The following is a 20622-nucleotide window of genomic DNA, read 5'->3' as shown; positions in this document are numbered from 1 at the left end:
AAGGATTTAAATCATTTAATAGAAGATAAAAGAAAAATATTTGTCTCTTTCTTGCTTTAAAAAAGATATTTTTATCTGACTTTGTCAATAGAAGTCTTTCATTTAGTCAAATGTAATTATAAATGCTAATAAGTAAGTAATTAGTATATATGAGGAGAAATTTTTATCTTTGAAAAATGTATTAAGCAAAAAAATGTTTTATAAGATAGGTAAATAGACATATGATTAGTCAACAAAAAAATAGACATATGATTACATATTTAAGATTAGCTTATTTCAAATATTCTTCTTTACCTTTAAATAACAACAGAGATAATTAATATGTCATTGTATATTATCTTACTTTTTAGGTAAATATTTTCATAATTGGTTAAATAATAAATAAAAATGCGCACAATTACATATATGAAAATGAAATATGTTATCATAGGACAATTAAATTCTAATAATTATGTTTTCATTATCTAAGCTTTTTCATTAGGGATAAAAGCGCTTTAGAAATCAAATGGAATGGAATTGGAATTCTATAATGCACAATGCATAATCGCATCTGGTGTGCGTTTGACTATCTTATGATGTAGTTCAAACTTAGAATGAAGACTTTGAAAATTGAAATGGCTAGGGAGGTTCTTTAAATTAAAAACAAATACAGCACTCTGTTTATGTGTTTATTTGAGTTGTTTTTTTTTTTAAGAAAAAGAAGTATTTTTTTATTACAAAAATATTTAGATACAATTAAAATACCTTATTTAAAAAATAAAGTATTCTTTAATTTTAAACAAGTAATATATTACTTTATATTAAGTAATTACAATTAGACTATAATAAAAATTTATATTATAATAAAAACTTCCAACATGATGTACTATCATATTCATAACTATTGCTAGTTACCTGTGGGAGACAGACTGGAAGGACAGATATGATTTGTAGATGGAAGGTAGATCATCGAGCCATCCAACTTCTTCATGAATTTAGTCATATGAATTTAGGTTTGATTAGTACAATGATTGTATGAGTTCCTAACTTGCCATGGAATCATGCACTTTTGGATCGTCTGGTTGCGAATGAATTTTGTATGTGAAATAATATTGCTTGTTGTTCAATTAAAAGTATATTATATTTTAAACAAAAAATTTTGAGACAAGTATTTTTTTTAGTAATTTTAATCAATATTTAGTTAATATAAACATCAAATTATTTTCTACAAATATATTTTATTAATTTATTTATGTAAATTCTGATAACTATGAGTACAAGTTGTGTTAACCGGTGTATAAATTCTAAAAAATATATAGTTCATATATGTATAAATTTTTGTAAATATAGGTGGCCAACTATTGCTAACTAAATACAAGTTTAAAATAATAATATTTATTAGCAATGTAATATTATTGTATCTTATAATTTTATACATTATTTTATACTTTGTTTTTATTTTTAATTATTGATACATAATAATAAACTTTAAAAAAATATAGAAAGATGACGAGACAACCACTCATATATATAAAGGATGATGCATCCATGGCAACAGCAAGTTATCAACTAACCTAAAATCAAAGATAAATAGATCATGCATCCTTCAAAGTCTCCAAGCTAACAAGGTGCGTGCTTTAATTTATATGAAGTTTCCATTTCAGTTCCCCTACTTGAGAAGAACCTCACAGCTGGGAAAACAATAATATGCTACCAACTCATTGTTGGGAATAATAATATTATTATAAATCAACTTATTATATGTTAAATAATTCGATGTTATTATTATACGTATTATTTTATTAAATGATTAATATACTAGATTTAGAAATTTATTATTATAATAAAAATAATAATATTAAGAGATCAATTTTTTATAATTTAATCCAAACTTTTTTTTTTGTAGCTAAAATTATTAAGAGCGACATTAATATATAATTCAAATAGATCAATAATAAATCTTTTTTATTGAATCAAAATTAATATATTTTATTTATTAAATTATATATATAATGATATATAGATATATAATTATTTAATTAACTCTATGAGAATTTCTAATGATTATTACTATATATTGACCTATGATTTGTATGATAATTAACAAATAAAATATTTTATATCGTTTGATTTCGGATATCCAATAATAATTTAAAGGTGCTAATTGAATAGATATTATGTGTGATTTAAATATTTATATAATTAATTATTATTCAATAAAAAATACATCAATTTTACGTTATGAACTTCAATTTTATAATTATGAACTAAAATATTAGTTAAAGATATTGAATAAATAAAAAAATATGTTTTAAGTTTCAACAAATTATAACTCAAATGACATAGTCTCTCTATTCTTATCTAAAGATCTTGAATTTAAATCTCACTCCTAACTTTAAAAAAAATATGTTTTAGGTCATTCTCTAATTTATTATAACAATGACACAAATTAAAATTTGACAATTATACCATATTTAAAAGGTTCTCGCAAAGAATATATATTATTAAGTATTGTTAGACATACGGTAGTGTATGACTATTACAACCTATAATATTTTATAAATTTCATACAAGGGAATGCCAATCTCTAGTTAATTAGGGTATTGATTCAATGGCAATAGTCCATGACTATACACATCAATGGTCTTAACCATTGTCCATGATTGGTTAATAATGATTTGGAATAGATTCTGTCCCAAAGTACCTGCAAATCTGATTTCTGCTTCTTAAGCGATTTCCCCATTAGCAAGTAAAATAACTATAACTGGATCGAATCAGAAGTTGCCCATAGTGATGGAGAGAATAACAATATTCTGTTTTCTTCTAATTTGGAAAAATAACTAGTGTCAAATGAACGTAGCAAAATAATAGAGTTCCCCGAACGGCAACAAATGTATAAAGGAGTATATTCTAATAAAAGATGTAAAAGGCAAAGCCATGAGAAAGGAATTTGATTCCACCGTGACAATAATGCAATTATTAGCAGCTTTCAGTTTATTGCCGTTATCATCAATTTAGAGAGAACGCGTATTTTTTACGTCCGTTCTATAATCACCATATTTTACTGTGATTACCCTGCAATTACCATTGGAATTTTGATATGTGATTTTGCTTTCAAGTTGTTCTTCTACTTTGACTGATGTTAATTAAGCGGTTAAAACATCACCGAATACATGTTGCCATTTAATTACTTTAATTTAAAGTATTCTTGTGGGGATAGTCATAGACAATGTTCTTTTTTTTATTATTATTGTGCAAAATCACACAGCCACACATTTCAATTGGAAGCCTCCTCCAGTCCTCTTTTCCAAGTAAGAGTGGGGTTGTGGTGACTTGTGGACGAGGTATATTGAATCAGAATGCCCATTTGTGAGACTCTTCATCTTGAAAACTCCCCAAGTTAGGTATGAATCTAATCAATTTAAAAAACAACGATCCTAAGTATATAGTAAAATCAGTTATTAAAAAATTAATTATTAATATAAAATATATATTAAAATATAAATATATGTTAGTAATAAATTGAATAATATATGTATTTATATATAAATATATTAGTTGTTAGAATATATTATGATCAATTAGCATTTATTAAAATTATTTAGTATATCTGAATATTTATTATAGAATACTACGTTTTTATTATTACAATTCTCTTAGCATTTATAAATATATTTTTATATTGTATCATTCTAAACAACTTGAATACACTTAATAATACACAAATCATTTCTTCATTTTATTTTATTTTTTTTTTTGTTTGAAACAAAGAAACTCAACACAATAGTGGAGCATAGTAAAAGTAACAAACAAGACAACACCTATTGAAATCACATAGACATATCTTAGACCAAAATAATCCTAACGTCATCTCCAGCATTGCCATCAATAACAAAAGGGATCATCACACTTCCACTCCTTGTAATGAAGAGACATGTTGACGATCTCTTCTGCACTGTTCCTTTTATTCTAAAACACCCTCATGTTCCTTTCTAGCCAGATGTTTCAAACTACGGCAAAGAAATACATGAATCACTTCTTATGCTCCTCCTTTCTAATTGTTGTACCTGTCCAGCTTAGAAAATGATTCTTCAAAGTACCAGGAAATGACCAATGTCTGCCAAGTTCAGATAACCAAGCGCACCACACCTGCCAGCTAAATTCATAGCCAAGAAACAAGTGGTGGATAGATTCAATATCATTATTATATAATATATACACATTATCATCCTCATTAACAATTCCAAGACGACCCAATCTTTCTTTCGTATTCACCCTGCCTATCAAAACAAATAAGACAAACAACTCTATTCTTGGGGGACAATTCCTTTCCAAATAGTCTTAGTGAAGTTGTAGCTTGTTACATCATACAATAGTATTTCCGCCTGTAGCACCTGCACAAAGGAGTTAGTAGAAAAAATATCTTGCCTGTCAAACTTCCAAACAACTCTATCCTCTCTGTCTAGAGATAGTTTCACCGGCCTCAAAGAGTCATGTAATTGATTCACAAGTTCCAACTCCCATTGGAATAGCTCGTGCCTCCATTGAAAGTTCTAAATCCACTCTAACTCATCCCAGAAACCACAATCCCCTATGACAGATCCTTTTTGAACTAAAACCGATAAGAGTCTAGGAAACCTATCCTTCAAAGGACCGCAACTTAGCCAGACATCTTCCCAAAAATGAGTTCTTCTGCCATTACCAACCTCTATAGACAAGATAGTTATCAACTTGTCTCTTAAGTGTTACTCCTTAATTTGTAACTGGCAAATATCCTTCCAAGGACATCCTCTAGAAGGTATAGCCTGAGTAGATAAAAACTCAGTAGGGTTGAGGTTATTACAAGAGCATACCACCTTCTTCCACAATGGACACTCCTCTTTTGAAAACCTCCACCACCACTTAAACAAAAGTGCTGAGTTTTGAATCATCGCATCCCCGACGCCTAACCCACCTAACTTTTTTGAAACTTGGACCACTTCCCATCTAACCAAAGCTACACCAGACCTTCCATCCTTCTTACTCCACAAGAACCTTCTTTATAAAGAAATCAATTTCTCAGCAACCGCCTTCGACATCTTGTATAAGCTTAAATAATATACTGGTAGGCTATTTAGTATTGCTTTGATGAGCACCAACTTCCCCACTTTGTTGAGTACCTTCGATTTCCAAGAGCTTAGCTTCTCCTCCACTTTATCTATAATAGGTTTCGACGTCTTCACCAACCTTGGGTTAGCTCTAAGACGGATTCCTAGGTATCTAACCAGAAGGGTAGCTTTCTTGCACCCCAGCAAGCTGTACATACTTTGAACCCACTGTTGTTCACAATTTATAGGAATTAAACTGGACTTGTCATAGTTGATACTTAACCCCAACATCAGCTAAAAGTAGCGTAGAAGTCTCTTGTAATTCTTAATAGTCTCTTTCTCTGGCGGACAAAACAACACTGTATCATATGCAAACTGAAGAAGTGACAACTCTATATTATCTATCCCAACCAATAAAGGGGATATCCGACCATTACTTACAGCCTCTCCAATCATTCTATGTAAAATATCAACAACAAGAACGAACAAAAAAGGCGATAGAGGATCACTTTGTCTCAAATCTCTTTCCATCTTGAATGGTTTCGTTGGTGAACCGTTTATCAACACTAACATGGAAGGAGTTCCGACACACTCTATAACCCACTCCCTCCACCTTCACCCAAAGCCCATCTTCTGCAGAACAATGTCCACAAAGCTCCACTTAATCCTATCATATGCCTTCTGAAAATCCAGCTTAATAATCGTCGCTCTCTTTTTCCTTGCTTTAAGCCGATGTACAATTTCAAACGCAATAAGTGATCTATCATGTATTTTCTGACCCTTCACAAATGCACTCCGAGTTTCACCAACCAGGCCTGGCATAACTGATATCATCCTCTTAACCAAAACCTTAGAAATCACCTTATACACACAACCAACCATACTAATCGGACGGAGATCTTTGATTTTCTTAGTCCCTACGAACTTTGGTGCCAATGCAACCCAAGTGATATTAGAATCTGTCGGTAGACTGGAGGTCTAAAAGAATCCCAACACAGCTGCTGTGAACTCAGCACCAATCTCATCCCAGGACTTCTTAATGAAATTCATGTTGTACCCATCACTTCCTGGTTCCCTAGAAGACTCACAATCCCAAACTGCCTCTCTAATCTCCTCAACCGACGACAACACCTCTAAAGCCGCAGCATCCTCTTTAGCTATCCTTTCCACCAAACCATCCCTAAAACCCACCATATCAGACACCTCCTGATGATATAACTCCTTGTAGAACTCTCTAATCGCAATCTTTATTCTTGCTTGATTTCTGACCAATCTTCCATTAATTACCAGTGCATCAATACTATTATTCTGCCTTCTTGTAAAAGCTAGGTTGTGGAAGTACCTGATATTTTTGTCCATGTCCTTCGCAAGCCGGGATCTTGACATCTGTTGGCACTTTCCAGTGTAACTATTTTCTCACATACCACTTCTCGCAGCAAGTCAATAAAGCATTTCTTCTAGCCTCTACTGTTCCGTCATATATCATTGCTCACCATATCATCTATCTTCTTAATCTCCTCATCAAACCTCATAATTTTCTTATCCATGCCACTAAAATTATCTCTGTGCCATCTTCCAAGAGGAACCGTCAAGACCTTCAATTTATCGGTAAACTGTATCTCCCTTAACCCCCTCCATTCCTCCTTAACCATTCTTAGAAAACCTTCATGTGTGAACCATGAGTCTAGGCTTCAAAATGGTCTTAGCCCGCCTTTCCACCTTGTATCTTCCACTATTAACGGGCAATGATTTGATAGACCCCTTGGTCCTCCTCTTAAGCGAATATTTGGGAACTCCTCAACCCAATTCAGACTAACCAGAACTCTATCAATCCGACTGTACGAACGACCTCTAAACCAGGTAAACTTACGATCATTAAGCGGTAAATCCACCAAATGCATGTCTTGTATCCAGTTCTTAAAATCTTCAGCTGAAACAAATAAACTAAACGTACCCTTTCTTTCCTCAATTTGTACAATCTCATTAAAATCTCCCATGAAGAAACACGAAACCTGGCACAAGCCGGCTATAGAACTCAACTCCTCCCACACAACTAGTTTCTCTTCTATAGTATGAGCACTGTATTCCCAACCTGCACCATTGCACCCCCAAATACTAACTACATCAAACTTCGTCACTACATGCTTTTTAGTCTTAATCAAACCAAGCATATTCAGCCTATATTTCTTCTTCAGGTCCTTTATCATTCTCAATTTCCCATCCCTCTCAATCTCCTAATATTCCATGAACTAAAAATCATTTTAAAATATTGCTTCACACATTTTTTTTATTCTTAGGTCTACAACGTCTTACTTTCTCCTTTTGTTTTTCCACTCTTCTTTTCTGAGCAATTTCTTCATTCTAAGCTTGGAGAATAGCCATGATATCATCTTCTTCGTTGTACAGCATTGCACCGAACTCCAATGCGAGTTCCCATGTCCTCTTGTTTTCCTACATTTGCTCCTCCAATATTAAATTCTGATTGTCACCAATTCTGTCGTCAGTTCCATGTCTAACTTCCTCCAGTTGAGTATCTTCCTCTCCAACCCCACCCTGCACCGAACACTCTCTACCTACTTCTAATTTCCTACCTCCAGAAGCACCTTGTATAGCGTTAATAGCTTTTGTGTTAGCCCAGCATGTATTTTCAGTTTCACTCATAGACTTGTTCTCCCCATCTGTGCCATTTTTTCCATCAGCATCTCTATAGTTTCCGTCATCACTAGCCTCCCCGATCTCACCATTTCTTTCTCCATCGTCTCCATATCCTCTAACAGCTGAGACCGTGCCTTTATCATCCCTTGCAACACCTGGAGCCATTCGATCCTTCAACTCCAATGGCACCGTCCTCACTTCCTTATACTCGCACTACCTTGCCGAGCCGCTTCGGCAAGTCCGGGCTTCTCAACTCCATTCCTAACAAGCACCGATCGAGGCCGCTGCTGATGGGATACAACATGGTCCACGAAACCATGGCTCCCATGGTCTGCCAAACCATGGCTCGCACCGTCCGAAGGCTGGTCATCTTCAATTCACGTCACTGCAGTGCCCTGCTCCAACGCGACGCCTTCATCTCGGTGGTACCTTCCTCGAATAGTGGCGCTATAACGGGTTTAATGTTGCCAAGGGCAACCCGTTGTGGATGACCCAGTTGAGGCTGGCCTTGCCCGCCCAAAATGCACACCCCAGCGGCATTCAAATTTGTTGGAGTTGTCATTGTTAGGCCCAAGAACCTTTCTGAAGCCTTTTTTGTTACTAGTATAGCTGGCCCCTTTTTTTTTCTTAGCACAACTTTAATTTGTTTCCTCCCCCTTATGGCACCCCTCTCAGCTCACAATGCATATTATCAAATCCCCAAAATATTGTTTTATCAGAATCTTCACTCATAATTGTACCCTCCACAAAATCAGTACTCCCTTGAATAGTGTCATTATTAGATTTGTATATCGCCAAGTTTCAGGGCTTCTTGTTTGAATTTTCAAGATTTCACTCATTTAAAATATAATCTAAAATTACCAATTTGTCCTTGTCTTCTTCACAATTCTGTGCCAACATCGTTAATAGTTCTGCTGCCTGGTCAACGCACTCCGGTGGCCTTGATTGTCTCATCGATCTATCAACCGTATCTATACAGTTATCTATAGTACTGTTCTTCAGTTGATCATGGCAAGTGTTCCCATCAGCAACATAATCTAAGTTGCATCCACTTCCATATGTCTCCCTTCTCACCTCCTTTACCAAAACATCGAAGCTGCTTATGTCTATTGTAATATGTACCTATTCATTGATCACGTCCATAACGCATGTATAAACTTTTACTCGTCCAACACTAAAATAATTGCACGATTCTGTCATCTTATCACATCCAACTACTTCACTCCATTGACCTCCTATTGTTTTAAAAGTTTCTAATGACCAGGCATGCAACGGAACTCCAAAGCATTCTAACTAGACTCTTCTAATCTCACTTTGCTCCGACTCCTCCCATCTCCATACACTATGAAAAACTATAAGAGACTATTCATTTTGAAGGTGTATGTCTCTTCAGTGCTCAATACACTATCAAAGTCAATAAAGCTTTGTACGTGCCCAATTCTCGTACTTGGGTGAGTTGAGGCAAATTTTTTGCAATCCAATCCTTTAATGAATAAAAGTTAATAGCCCTTGTTGTTCCTCCCACGAGGTTTTTTTGTAACCAGTCCAAGTTATCTTTTGCCACTGCCACTTCTATTCATTTTTTCCACCTGTTTCCATGTGGATCTGTTTCTTTCGTCTCGTTACTTGGTTCCGTTGTAGTCTTTTGGGCGTCTATCTGAACCTCCTCACGTTACGGCTGGTGAGTATTAACATTTTGATAATCTTCTGCTGTCGTGGTCCTCTTTATACCTTCCGAACCCGTCATTCTTCTGTACCTCGCTTCCCCACAAAAATAATCTTACCTCTCAACCTCAGCCGATTCATTTCCCTTATAGCCTTTAAAGCCCCTCCCTTCGTGGTGTAGCGTATGAATGCAAAAATGTATATATTATCCCTTTTTTGCTTTCGTGATAAATATATATCATTTATACGTCTCGTCCATTTGAACAGCTGAAACAACTCTCTCTTTGATATATCTTCAGGAAGATTGTCCACGAAGATAGAAAAAGACTCATTCTCTAATCTTTGATACTCTTCTCGGTTCTAAATTCTCGGATCTTTATCAGGTATCCTATGGCTACCCTTCCCAGTGTTTCCCACCCACTCTCTCTCTCTCTCTCTCTCTCTCTCTCTCTCTCTCTCTCTCTCTCTCTCTCTCTCTCTCTCTCTCTCTCTCTCTCTCTCTCTCTCTCTCTCTCTCTCTTTCAGTGATATTGTAAGTTAAGCTAATAATTCTCTTTCTCCAGTTTAGTCTCTTGTTTTTAACATGATATCAGAGCCATGGTATCCTCCTTGAAGAGGATAGGTTATTTTTCTTCGGTTGAAATTACCATATTTTTCATACTTTTCTTCCGTGTCATTTTTTTCTTTCCCTTTTATCAATGCTTTGATGCTTTTTTACCTCATCGATTAGCTCATTAATCCACTACTTACTTATTTTTATGGGGAAACTATATATTTTTTGTCACCTTCTGACAGTTTGCCATCTTTTTGTACTTTGTCACTTTTTAGCAATTTTTTGGCAATTCGCCATTTTTTCAGCAGTTTTTGGCAATTGGCCACTCTTCCGGCAGTTTTGTTTGCGTTCTCTTCCGACAGTTCCATCTGCGCTTCCTTAGCTTCCGGCAGTTCCGTCAGTGCTTCTTTCAGACAGCGGTAGTTCTATCTACGCTTCCTTCCGACAGTTCCGTTTGCACTTCCTTCAGATAGCAGCAGTTCTGTCTGCGCTTCCTTCAGACAATGGCAGTTCCATCTGCGATTCCTTCCGACAGTTCTGCACTCGTTCCGGCAGTTGTCACTTGAGTTTGAGGAGGGATGTTAGAATATATTAGGATCAATTAGCATTGATTAGAATTATTTAGTATATCTGAATATTTATTATAGAATATTATGTCTTTATTATTACGATTCTCTTAGCACCTATAAATATCTTTTTATATTGTATCATTCAAACCAACTTGAATACACTCAATAATATACAATTCCTTTCTTTAGTTTAATCTCTTGTTTCTAACATTAATACCTGATTTTGATATATAAATAATATTTTTATAAATAATATTTTTATTTAAAAAATATGTAGATCATAGAATTATGTGATAGAGTAGATAAGAATATCAATTTTTTTTAAGAAAAACAAACTGAAATATTTACTAAAAAAACTTATTTTTGCCTTTAAAAAATTTAATTTTTGACAAAATAATTTTTTAAAAAATTTATTTTAACTCTCAGAAGATTATCTTATTTTGACAAAATATAATTTTTTTTAAATAGCAAATCACTTATGTATTTGAGGTATTATTTTGTTAGAATATATGAAATTTATGATCAAAGTGATGATAGAAGAGAAGAATAAAGAATTAGAAAGAAGAAAAGTAAAATTGAGAGAGTATCCTTGATTGTTAATCATCCTTGATTGTTAATCATACAAAAAAATGTGGATTAGTATTGTATCATTGTGTCTCTTATTGTAAAAGACACTACTGCTATATATACAAATAGAAGAATAATTAACTCTCCTTTTCTTGTAATAGAATAATAGATTTTGATTTTCTTGTCTTTTCATATCCTTTCAAATTCAATGGAATTTTTGGAGTGACTTTGAGTTTGTATTTGAATATATTAAAAATTATGAAAACAGAAATTAAGTATAAATATTTTTATAATAAAAAATAGAGATTTAACTTCTAAGAGTGTAAAAAAAATAGATTTTAACATTATAAATTTTTATCTGACTCTTTATCATCTATGTTTATATCTCTTACTGGACTAGCAACGTGTAGCAGTAATACTGCAAGATGTGGGTCATTCTGCATAAAATTCGAGTGATCAGATTCATTGTCATCAATATTACAAATTTCCGCAAAAAGCTCCATCACTTGTTTCGCCATGATTCTACTATGGTTGTTAAACATGAGTTCCACGTGCTCTCACCACAGAGCCAAAACAGACGGAGTCGAAAAACTCTATTTCCCATCGGCGCTAGCAACCTATACCCAACACTTCCAATCTCTTTTCTCCCGCTAACACCAATGCTCGTCAATATCAGACTCTTTAACTCGGAAAAATAATTTATTCGTCGAGTGCGCAACAGAATGATATTATTACACTCAAATATCACTCTAGTGTTACCATTTCTTATATGACAATTGGAATACACACTAACAACCACATATCCACTACTACTAGATATTTTTGCTTAATTTTTTTTAAAAAAAAAAGGAAGAGAAGAAGAAATAAAATATTTGTAGAAAATATAAATAATTACACATACTTTTATAATTGTTAAAATTTTGTCATACTATATATCATTTACAATATAAACATTATAATTTGTCACTTATTTCATTTATGAGATATACATAATATTAATTCGTTTATACGATAAACGAAATAAATAATATAATATAAAATGGTAAAAATACTACAAATAATTTATTATCATATATAAAAAATTTATTTTATTTATTTTAAAAAAAATCGAACAAAACATACATGTTATCCATTAAGCAGAGAACAATGCTGCTCTGGGTGGGTCTTTATGACATTATTATTGTTTGATACCGATGTCTGTCTCACACATACCCTTAGGCCTTACGAAGTTATGATTTATGTTCCCATTGTTCATTCGTTCAACATTATCTGCATTTTTTAATTTGTCCAAATAAAAAAAAAAAAACATTTCTCACATGATAATACAGTTTTTAATTTAGAAAAACAAAATTATTGGATAGTGGATTCTATATATTAAAAAAAAATAATATATATATATTACATTATTTTTTAAATCACTGCATTAAAGATCAATTTGTTATAAATTTAAGCTATATCTAAAGATTTATTTTTTTTCTAAAGATAATATTTTTATTGCAATTAAATGATTCAATTACAATACCCACACAAACAGGGATAAGCATATATAATAACAAAAATTTTGGGAAATTCTCAGAAACAATAATACTAAGCTAAAGCAGTAGGGATTAAAACAAAAAGGATAAGCTATTCTCTCCTTTTTAGTTTCAGTTGTTATACCTCCCAAATCGCCAAAATTCTTTCGCGAATGTCAGAGCTTGGGACAGAATTTTCCCAACCTCAACTCTACAATTTTAAAAAATGAGAGCGTTTTTTGACAATTAGATCTGCCATAGAAGGTAACTCACTTGACTGATTTTTTCTTTTGAGTCTCTTCTCCTTCTCACCGCTTCCATCAACTGACACCACCACTCCCATGGTTCCATAGTCTGATATCTGGGAATCACACTTGTTACTGGTGATTGATTCCAGACTTGCACAACTCCCGGACAGAAAATCAGAGCATGGAGGTGCGTTTCTGGCAGTGAAGAACATCGCGCGGGCATAAATTGGAGATCTGAGGTATCCTCTTATGAAGATTTGTCTTCACTGTTAGCCCTTCGTGAGCGAATTTTCAAAGAAATACCTTGATTTTTGGTTGGCATCGAACCTCCCAAATGCTCCTCCATAGTTGTCTACTTTAAAATCTGACTCTTCCATAAGCTTATGAAAAAACTTGTAAGCTACTTATTACTAGTCCACTAGTTATTTATTGTATATATAAAATAATATTTAACATAATCACTTATTTAAAATAAGAATAAAAAATATGAATTAAAATTTTTAAAATAAAAAATTGATAAAGTGATAAAGTAGATGATCAATCACCGTTAAATTTGTAACTTTTTAAAATTTGTGTCTCACTATTATTTTATAAGAATAATTAACTCTTTACTTTGTCATTATACCAATTTTTTTCATTTTAGAAGATCTTAAATTCAAAGAACAAAATATTATAATATAATTTCAATTTCTATATAACATAAAAATAAATTAAATTTCAGCTAATGCTTCCTTTTCATTTTCCTACTATGATAGACAATGAAATCCATTTGACACTTGTTCTCAACAACGCTATCAATGGATTCAATGCAATCACAATCCGGCAAACATTCTTGTCATGGCTAAGGTGGGAGTGGGACAGGCTCGGACACGGAATCTTCAAAGTGAACGGGGACCATCTCATCTTTAGAACAAAAAGATCCAATCAACACCCACATTCATAAATAACCTAGCTATTACAATTTTCCAAATATCACACCACAAATATATAATTTATATCATTATGACCATACAGAGCTTCAAAAATTAATTTCAGATTCTAGATCTATCTGAGTTGAAAGTTGAACGTTGAAACCTCCCATGTTTAAACGAAGTAATCATTGCCAATTCAACCAGCAAAAACAAGACAAAACAAAAACACGTACTAAGTATATTGAGAAGAAATATCTTTCTCTTTCATAGTTTGGTTAGACAATAACCATGCAATCAAATCGGATTTGACATCATTTTCTTTCCCACGTAGGATTTGGACACTCCTTCACTTTCACATTTTGGGTTATATTTCTCTGTACTATTGTTTTTATTTTTCTATTTCTTTTTTTCTTTATTTCGAAAAAAAAAAAACACACAACTACTAGTCAGAGTGCAACTATTTTGAAGAGTCTTAATATGCTGATATATATGCTTTTCAAATTTGACTATTGCCCCCTAACAAAATAATCCAAGCTACAATGGACATTCATATCAATTTTAGGCCCATTTAATCGGTACACTAAAGTTGGTGGTTAGGGACAGTTTTAAACGACTGCTAAACAGTTCCGCAACGAATAACAAATCCTAACTAAATTGAGAGCTACTAACGAATTTAGCTGCGATTTTAGTAATTACTAGAATAATTACTACGAAACAATAAAATTATTTGCAAGAGTTTACAATTGTCACTATTTTTAAAATTGGTTTGAAAAAACAAAGTTGCTGCAATTTTCTTAACCTAATTTTAAAAGATTGTGGCGGTTTGAGAGAAACATTCAAAATAAAAAGGAGGAAAACTCAGGTAAAGGGGGAGATGGTTCTTGAAAAAAATAAATAAATAAAAAGGAGGGTAGAGAGCTATGAAGCACAGATACTTTCGTTAAGTTATAGTGTTTGCGTATTGTACACGTTTTAGATACGACACTCATCGATACTCGTCCGACATGCGTGTTTACTATGTCCAACTGTGTTTTAATAAAAAATAATAAATTCTTTGCTGGATAAATTTGGACACATCTAAATACCATCATGTATCAGTGTGTCCAGCCTTATTCTTTATATATATTCTTTAAATAAATTTAGAAATAGTATATATTATTATTTATTAAAATAATAAAATATTTTAAATGCTTTATATAATTAAAATAAAATATTAAAAATAATTAAAAAACTAATTTAATTTTTAATATCAATAAAATATTAAAATATCATTATGATTTATCTAAAAATACTTTATGTTTTATATACATGTGTCGTTATATCTTATAAAATTTTAAAATTTGTGTGTCGATATGTCCATATCGTATCGTATCGTATTGTGTCCCATGTCCATACATTCTAGGTGGAGACTAACAACAACTTTATTTTTTTTTTGTACACAAACAACAACATTGTTGGTACCAGAAGGCTTCAGTTAATAAAAAAAAGTAAACATATAAATAGAATTATTTATTTTTTTGAATCTTTGCACAATACTTCTAATATTTTTGAATATTTTAAAGTACTAAAAAGGGTCAAATAAACACATTCAAATTTCTAATACACTTTTTTTAATATTTGTATTTTACTAAAAAATTATCATAAAAACAAAATTTGTCAAATCAAATAAAAATATTCGTTTATTTTGTTTGATATGCAGTAAAATTAAATTCATATGACATAACCCAATTGAATAAATAAAATTTTTTGTCTTTTATTTCAAAAGCATTAGTTTTTTCGAAGTAATTTCTTTTTTTACATTAAACAGATATATATGTTTGGCAAAATTTAAAAAAAAGTGTTAATAAAAGTAAATATGCTTAAAAATAAATTTTTTTAATATTTTTTATTTTACAAATATATTTGATATCCAATCCAAACATAAAAAGTGCATATATCAAATTCGATCTGTTGAGTTTAGTGCGGATTATATCGAAATTTTAGTCATATCTGATTTGCAAACACCCCTAACAACAATAATAATTAAAAAAATTATAATGATTATACTTTTAACTAACAGAACATCCAAAAAAAAAAGTACTAAATACAAGAACAATTTAATCAAATATTAAAAAAATTACTTTAAATGGACTTATATATATATATATATAATGTAATAATAATTTGGTAATTATTTTATATGTCACATAAATATAAACACTTTTTTCTGTGAACTTAAGAAAGGTTTGTAAGTTTCTAGCCCTTTTATCGATTTTTTTGGTATTAGCCCTCCTATTATTGATTTGATTCATATATAATTCGGATGATAAATTATTTGGTAATATGCTTCTTTTTTTTATTGTGACATACTTCTTTTATTATTATTATTATTATTATTATTATTATTATTATTATTATTATTATTATTATTATTTTGCACATTCAAAAATTCATAAATAAAGTGAAGGAAACCATGAAGTGCAATCATGACTTTAAAAATAACAAGCCTCAATTATTGCCGTAACATAATGGAAGTATGGAAGTTTATCATTTTTTTCTAATGGAGGAAACAAATTCCTTTTAATAGTTTATTTAACGTTTAACAGAATAAAAATAAATTTTACTAAAATAAATTTTAGTACGAGTTTAATATTTTTATTCATTATAAAATATTTATAAAATTATTTGTAGATAAATTTTAGAAAAAAAGAAAAAAGGCATGATTTTTAAGTTTATTTTTAAATAAACTTTATTTTTAATTTTAAAATAAATTTTATTTTTATTTTTCAATGATATTAATTTTTTACCGTATATAATTATTCAATTATTTTTTAATCACATTTAAATAAATTACTCTTAATAATTTTTTGTGTTATTCAATTATCTTTTTTAGAAAATAATTAACTATTAAAATAATTAAACCTTTCACAACAAAAATAATAAAAAAAACTATGAATGAAAAAAATTAACCATCATGATAATTTTTTGTATTTTTATTCATATTTTAATTACAAACATAAATATAATTTGATTATATTATTTATGAAATGTGACTATAGATATAGATAAAATTTAGTTATATTACTTATATATAATTTCGTTGTATTACTTATAAAGTTATATTATAATTATGACTATAGAATTGTTCTGGTATTTTTGTATATGTGACTAATTGATGATGTTAAAACATTACCCTTAATTATAAATAAGATTTATAATTTAAAAAATCAAAGATTCAATTAAAAAGATACAAAAAGATAATGTTAAAATATTCTAACTCTTTAAAGTAAGAATATTGAAATTCAATTAAAAATTATTTAAAATTTAAACTCAACAAAAGTTTATATTCAATGTGTTTTGTATTAAATATATTTAATAACTTATTATATCGTATTGATTAAAATTATATTTTATAATGTTAATTTTCTAATAACACTTTATTAAAAAAAATTATTTTTCTAGAATTTTTTAAAAATTAATTAATATTATATATATTTTGTTATACTACATCTAATTATAAAATTTTTTTTTATTTCTAATACTTATATTAAAAATAAAAATAAATTTAAATTAATAAATTTTAATCTATAATATAATAATAATATAGTAAATTTTTTTATATCATACGAATATAAATTTGTTATTTTTTATTTGTAAAAATTTTAAGAAGTTTGAACTTGTTATCGATATAAATCGTATGATAAATTTTACTTTAATATATATATATATATGTATTGATGAGTGTGACATATTTTTTTATATAAATAATTTTAGAAAAAAAATCTAATATTTAATCTATTATCTTTTTGATTTTAGTTCGATTTAAATAATTTTTATTTTTTTGGAAAGAAAATTTTTTAAGAAATTTAATAGTATTTGACAAGAAATACCGAATAAATTATACAAAAATCAATTAAAATACAACACAAAAATATCTTTAATAAAATATGAAATAAACATCTTTATTTGAGTGTTCTCCATAAAGAATAAGGCTAGACACCCTCATATATGATATACCATAATTGTTTCTCTTTTTGAAGCGTCGGGCCTACATGAAATGAAACTATATCTATATCCCCCTTTTATGAAAACTCTATGAATGGGTTGGGTTGGGCCTGGGAGTGACCTGTGTTTTGTTTCTGAAATCATCCAAAATCATATCTTAATCTCTCTCCAGTTCACGTCCAAAAAAAAAAATCTCTCTCCAATTATCCAGCAGCCTCGCAGGCGAATCTGTGAGTTACTCAAGCTAGGCCACAAGGTCATCATAATCACCATTCTCTATATTTCAATCAATCATTTCCTCTTTTTTATATTGGCTAATGTGAGTAGATCATAAATAGAAAACTTAGTTAGTTTTTCTTGCTTGAGTCTTGACCTATAGTTTCTTGTATGTTCTGTTGCTCTGTATCTAAGTTATATTGCTTTTGAGAAAAAAAGCATAATGCTGCTTTGCAAAGCTGTAGTGGAATGTTAAATATGTGGAATACCTACTGAACCGGTACATTTCTGATGATAATTGGAATTGTGGCGTTTTTGAAGAAATAACTTTATATATCCTAAGCATGTGCCCTTGGAGCTTGGAGGAGATGAGAGAAAATTGAAATCTTGGGAGCTATACCACATCTTCTCAAACAGGTTCAACTTCTTTATATTTTCCCCTTTTTAAGCTTTGCAGTGATGATAATATAATTGTAACTGCCAGTGATGCCACCATGTTGTCTAATTTTGGGATTCAAGCAATTTTCGAATCTTGAGTTATCTTCATTTTGAGAATGTTCAGATCATTTACAATCCATACCATTGTCGATCATTAATAACGTTTGCATCATTTTAGTTCCTTAACTGATGCTTTATGTATAGCCATATTAGCGGCTGCTAGTTGAGGAAGGCGCAACAGATTTTCCTTTCCTTATGTGTGAGAATAAATGTTCTTTAAATAGTTTAGTTTTTCTAAAAAAATGTTTCTTTCCAATTCCACAATGTATGCTGTCTTATAGGGATTGATATGGATTCACTTCTTTGCATGATCGTTTTGGCAGAACCTGAACCTGATCCTGTTGAAAGGGAAATACCAATGCTGCCAAAAATTGATCCACAAGTCATACACAACTGGGTTATTGTTGTTTGAGGGATATATTTCCTTGTTCCATTGGTAAAACTAGTTTCATTTTATATGCTTGAGCATAAAATTATTCCATATGCTTGTAACATAATTATGTATCATTAGGTTTTCATTCAATAGCTGTACTACTATGTTTATTCTTGCTATGATTATTATTTATGGATTTTCCTCTTTTATTCAAAGATTGATGCCAATTTAACATCAAATCATAATGAATGAAGGAGCCAGTTGTAGTATAGAACTGATAGTCTGTGTTCTTTCAGATACCTTTGTTGTGGAGCATGGGCAGTTGAGCTTAATTTGGAACTATCACCATAGATATACTTGCCATTTTAAGCTTATTTATGTTGTTAGCATTAAGTAGGTGACAGGTTTAACTCTTGCACATATCTCCAATGAAGAGATGTTGCAGGAAACCAAATGAAATGTGTATCGTGATACCGGAGCTTTTGTTGCTTTCTATTCTGCAATGGGAATATGAAGAGGATACTCATCTTTCAGTTGGCTTCATTGCATTTGCACCAGAAATCAGAGGCATTGTAGAGAGCCATGCAAGAAGCTTTGTTAGTGACTTCGTGTCAATGTGTTCAGCATTTACTTTGCTGGATTTAGTACTCAAACATGTTAATTGACATCACGGTTTATTTATTTATTTTCTGTGAGGTACTTAGAGTTTTGAGGTTCTCTCTTCCATGTAATGAAAAATTAAATTTGAGATAGCTCTATTGACTCATGAAACTGATATATAAGGTACGAGATTTGCAACAGAAATAACGAAATGCAGAAGAAATCATTCTCGGCTTAGAAAATTACCCAGTTGGTAGAATTACATTACAGGTTGTTTTTAATGCTTGGTGTTGGTGCTTTCTTCAATAATGGACTGTGCCAGAGGCTGAGCCTTCCTCCTACATTTCAGGCACTTATGCATCTGAAGAGTATCAGAACATTCTAAACAATTATATTATATTATGTTATTAATTTATTATTCACTATTTGAAACTGTTATTCTCTCTCTGAAATAATTGCTGCTTATCACTACACTTGACCCTTATTATTTTAACAAGGGTACATTCAGGGATTAAAACAACCATCAATTAATGACTTTATTTCTAAGCAGAGTTGGTTAGAAAAATTCAAAAGTTGATCAGGCAAACCACCGTATTAATTATAAGTTTAAAACTTTAAATAATATTTATGAAAACTGACATAAAAGAAAAATGATATTTGTATTATTTTTTATAACTTTTTTAATAAAGTATTATTTTCTCAAAATTTGGGATAAATATTGATATTGTCTTTAATGTTTTTTTATATTACTTATATCTCAAATATTTGGAGGGTTGACTTAATGTTATTCTAACGTTAAATTTCTAATTTTCTATAATATTCCTGAAACACAAATATAATAAAAGAAAAAAAATAGGGATAACATTGACATTTACCCTTATCATTATTTAATCATAAATTAAAAGTGATGAAAATTAAACAAGTGTCTGAGAGGTAAAAAATGATTCCTCTAGAAAGAAAAGGGGGAATCAGGATGGACTTATAAATAAGGACTCTAAAACACAAGTTAATCTGCATCCATCAGAAGAACTTTCAGAGAAACACAAAAGAGAGGAGAGAAAACAATGACTTCAATGAAGAATGAGAATGAGAGCAGTGTTCCATATTCTTCTTCTCCTTTGTCTGCCCAAAACCAAAGACCCATGGAAATTGCACCCATGGCAGCAGCCAACAACAACGCAATCAGCACCGCCATGTCCAGCA

At 30.7% G+C, this 20622-nt stretch overlaps 1 protein-coding gene and 1 long non-coding RNA gene across 2 annotated transcripts; one reads left to right on the top strand and one right to left on the bottom strand.

Annotated features, from left to right (window-relative positions):
* Window positions 1-6044: 6044 nt before the first annotated feature.
* On the bottom strand, window positions 6045-6718 carry LOC140174697 (uncharacterized). Its single transcript, XM_072200189.1, has 2 exons — window positions 6560-6718; window positions 6045-6452 (listed from the first exon to the last, which is right to left on the bottom strand). Exons 1-2 carry the CDS (start codon window positions 6716-6718, stop codon window positions 6045-6047), a joined length of 567 nt encoding a protein of 188 aa, XP_072056290.1.
* An 11262-nt stretch (window positions 6719-17980) lies between these two features.
* Window positions 17981-19590, top strand: LOC112706818 (uncharacterized). Its single transcript, XR_003155866.3, has 2 exons — window positions 17981-18365; window positions 18770-19590. It is a non-coding gene; the product is annotated as an uncharacterized lncRNA (long non-coding RNA).
* The last annotated feature ends 1032 nt before the right edge of the window (window positions 19591-20622 follow it).

This window comes from Arachis hypogaea, chromosome 8 (assembly GCF_003086295.3).
Source record: "Arachis hypogaea cultivar Tifrunner chromosome 8, arahy.Tifrunner.gnm2.J5K5, whole genome shotgun sequence".
Taxonomy (NCBI): Eukaryota; Viridiplantae; Streptophyta; class Magnoliopsida; order Fabales; family Fabaceae; genus Arachis; species Arachis hypogaea.
Note: the sequence above shows the minus strand (reverse complement) of the source record. Positions and strands in the feature narration are given on the sequence as shown.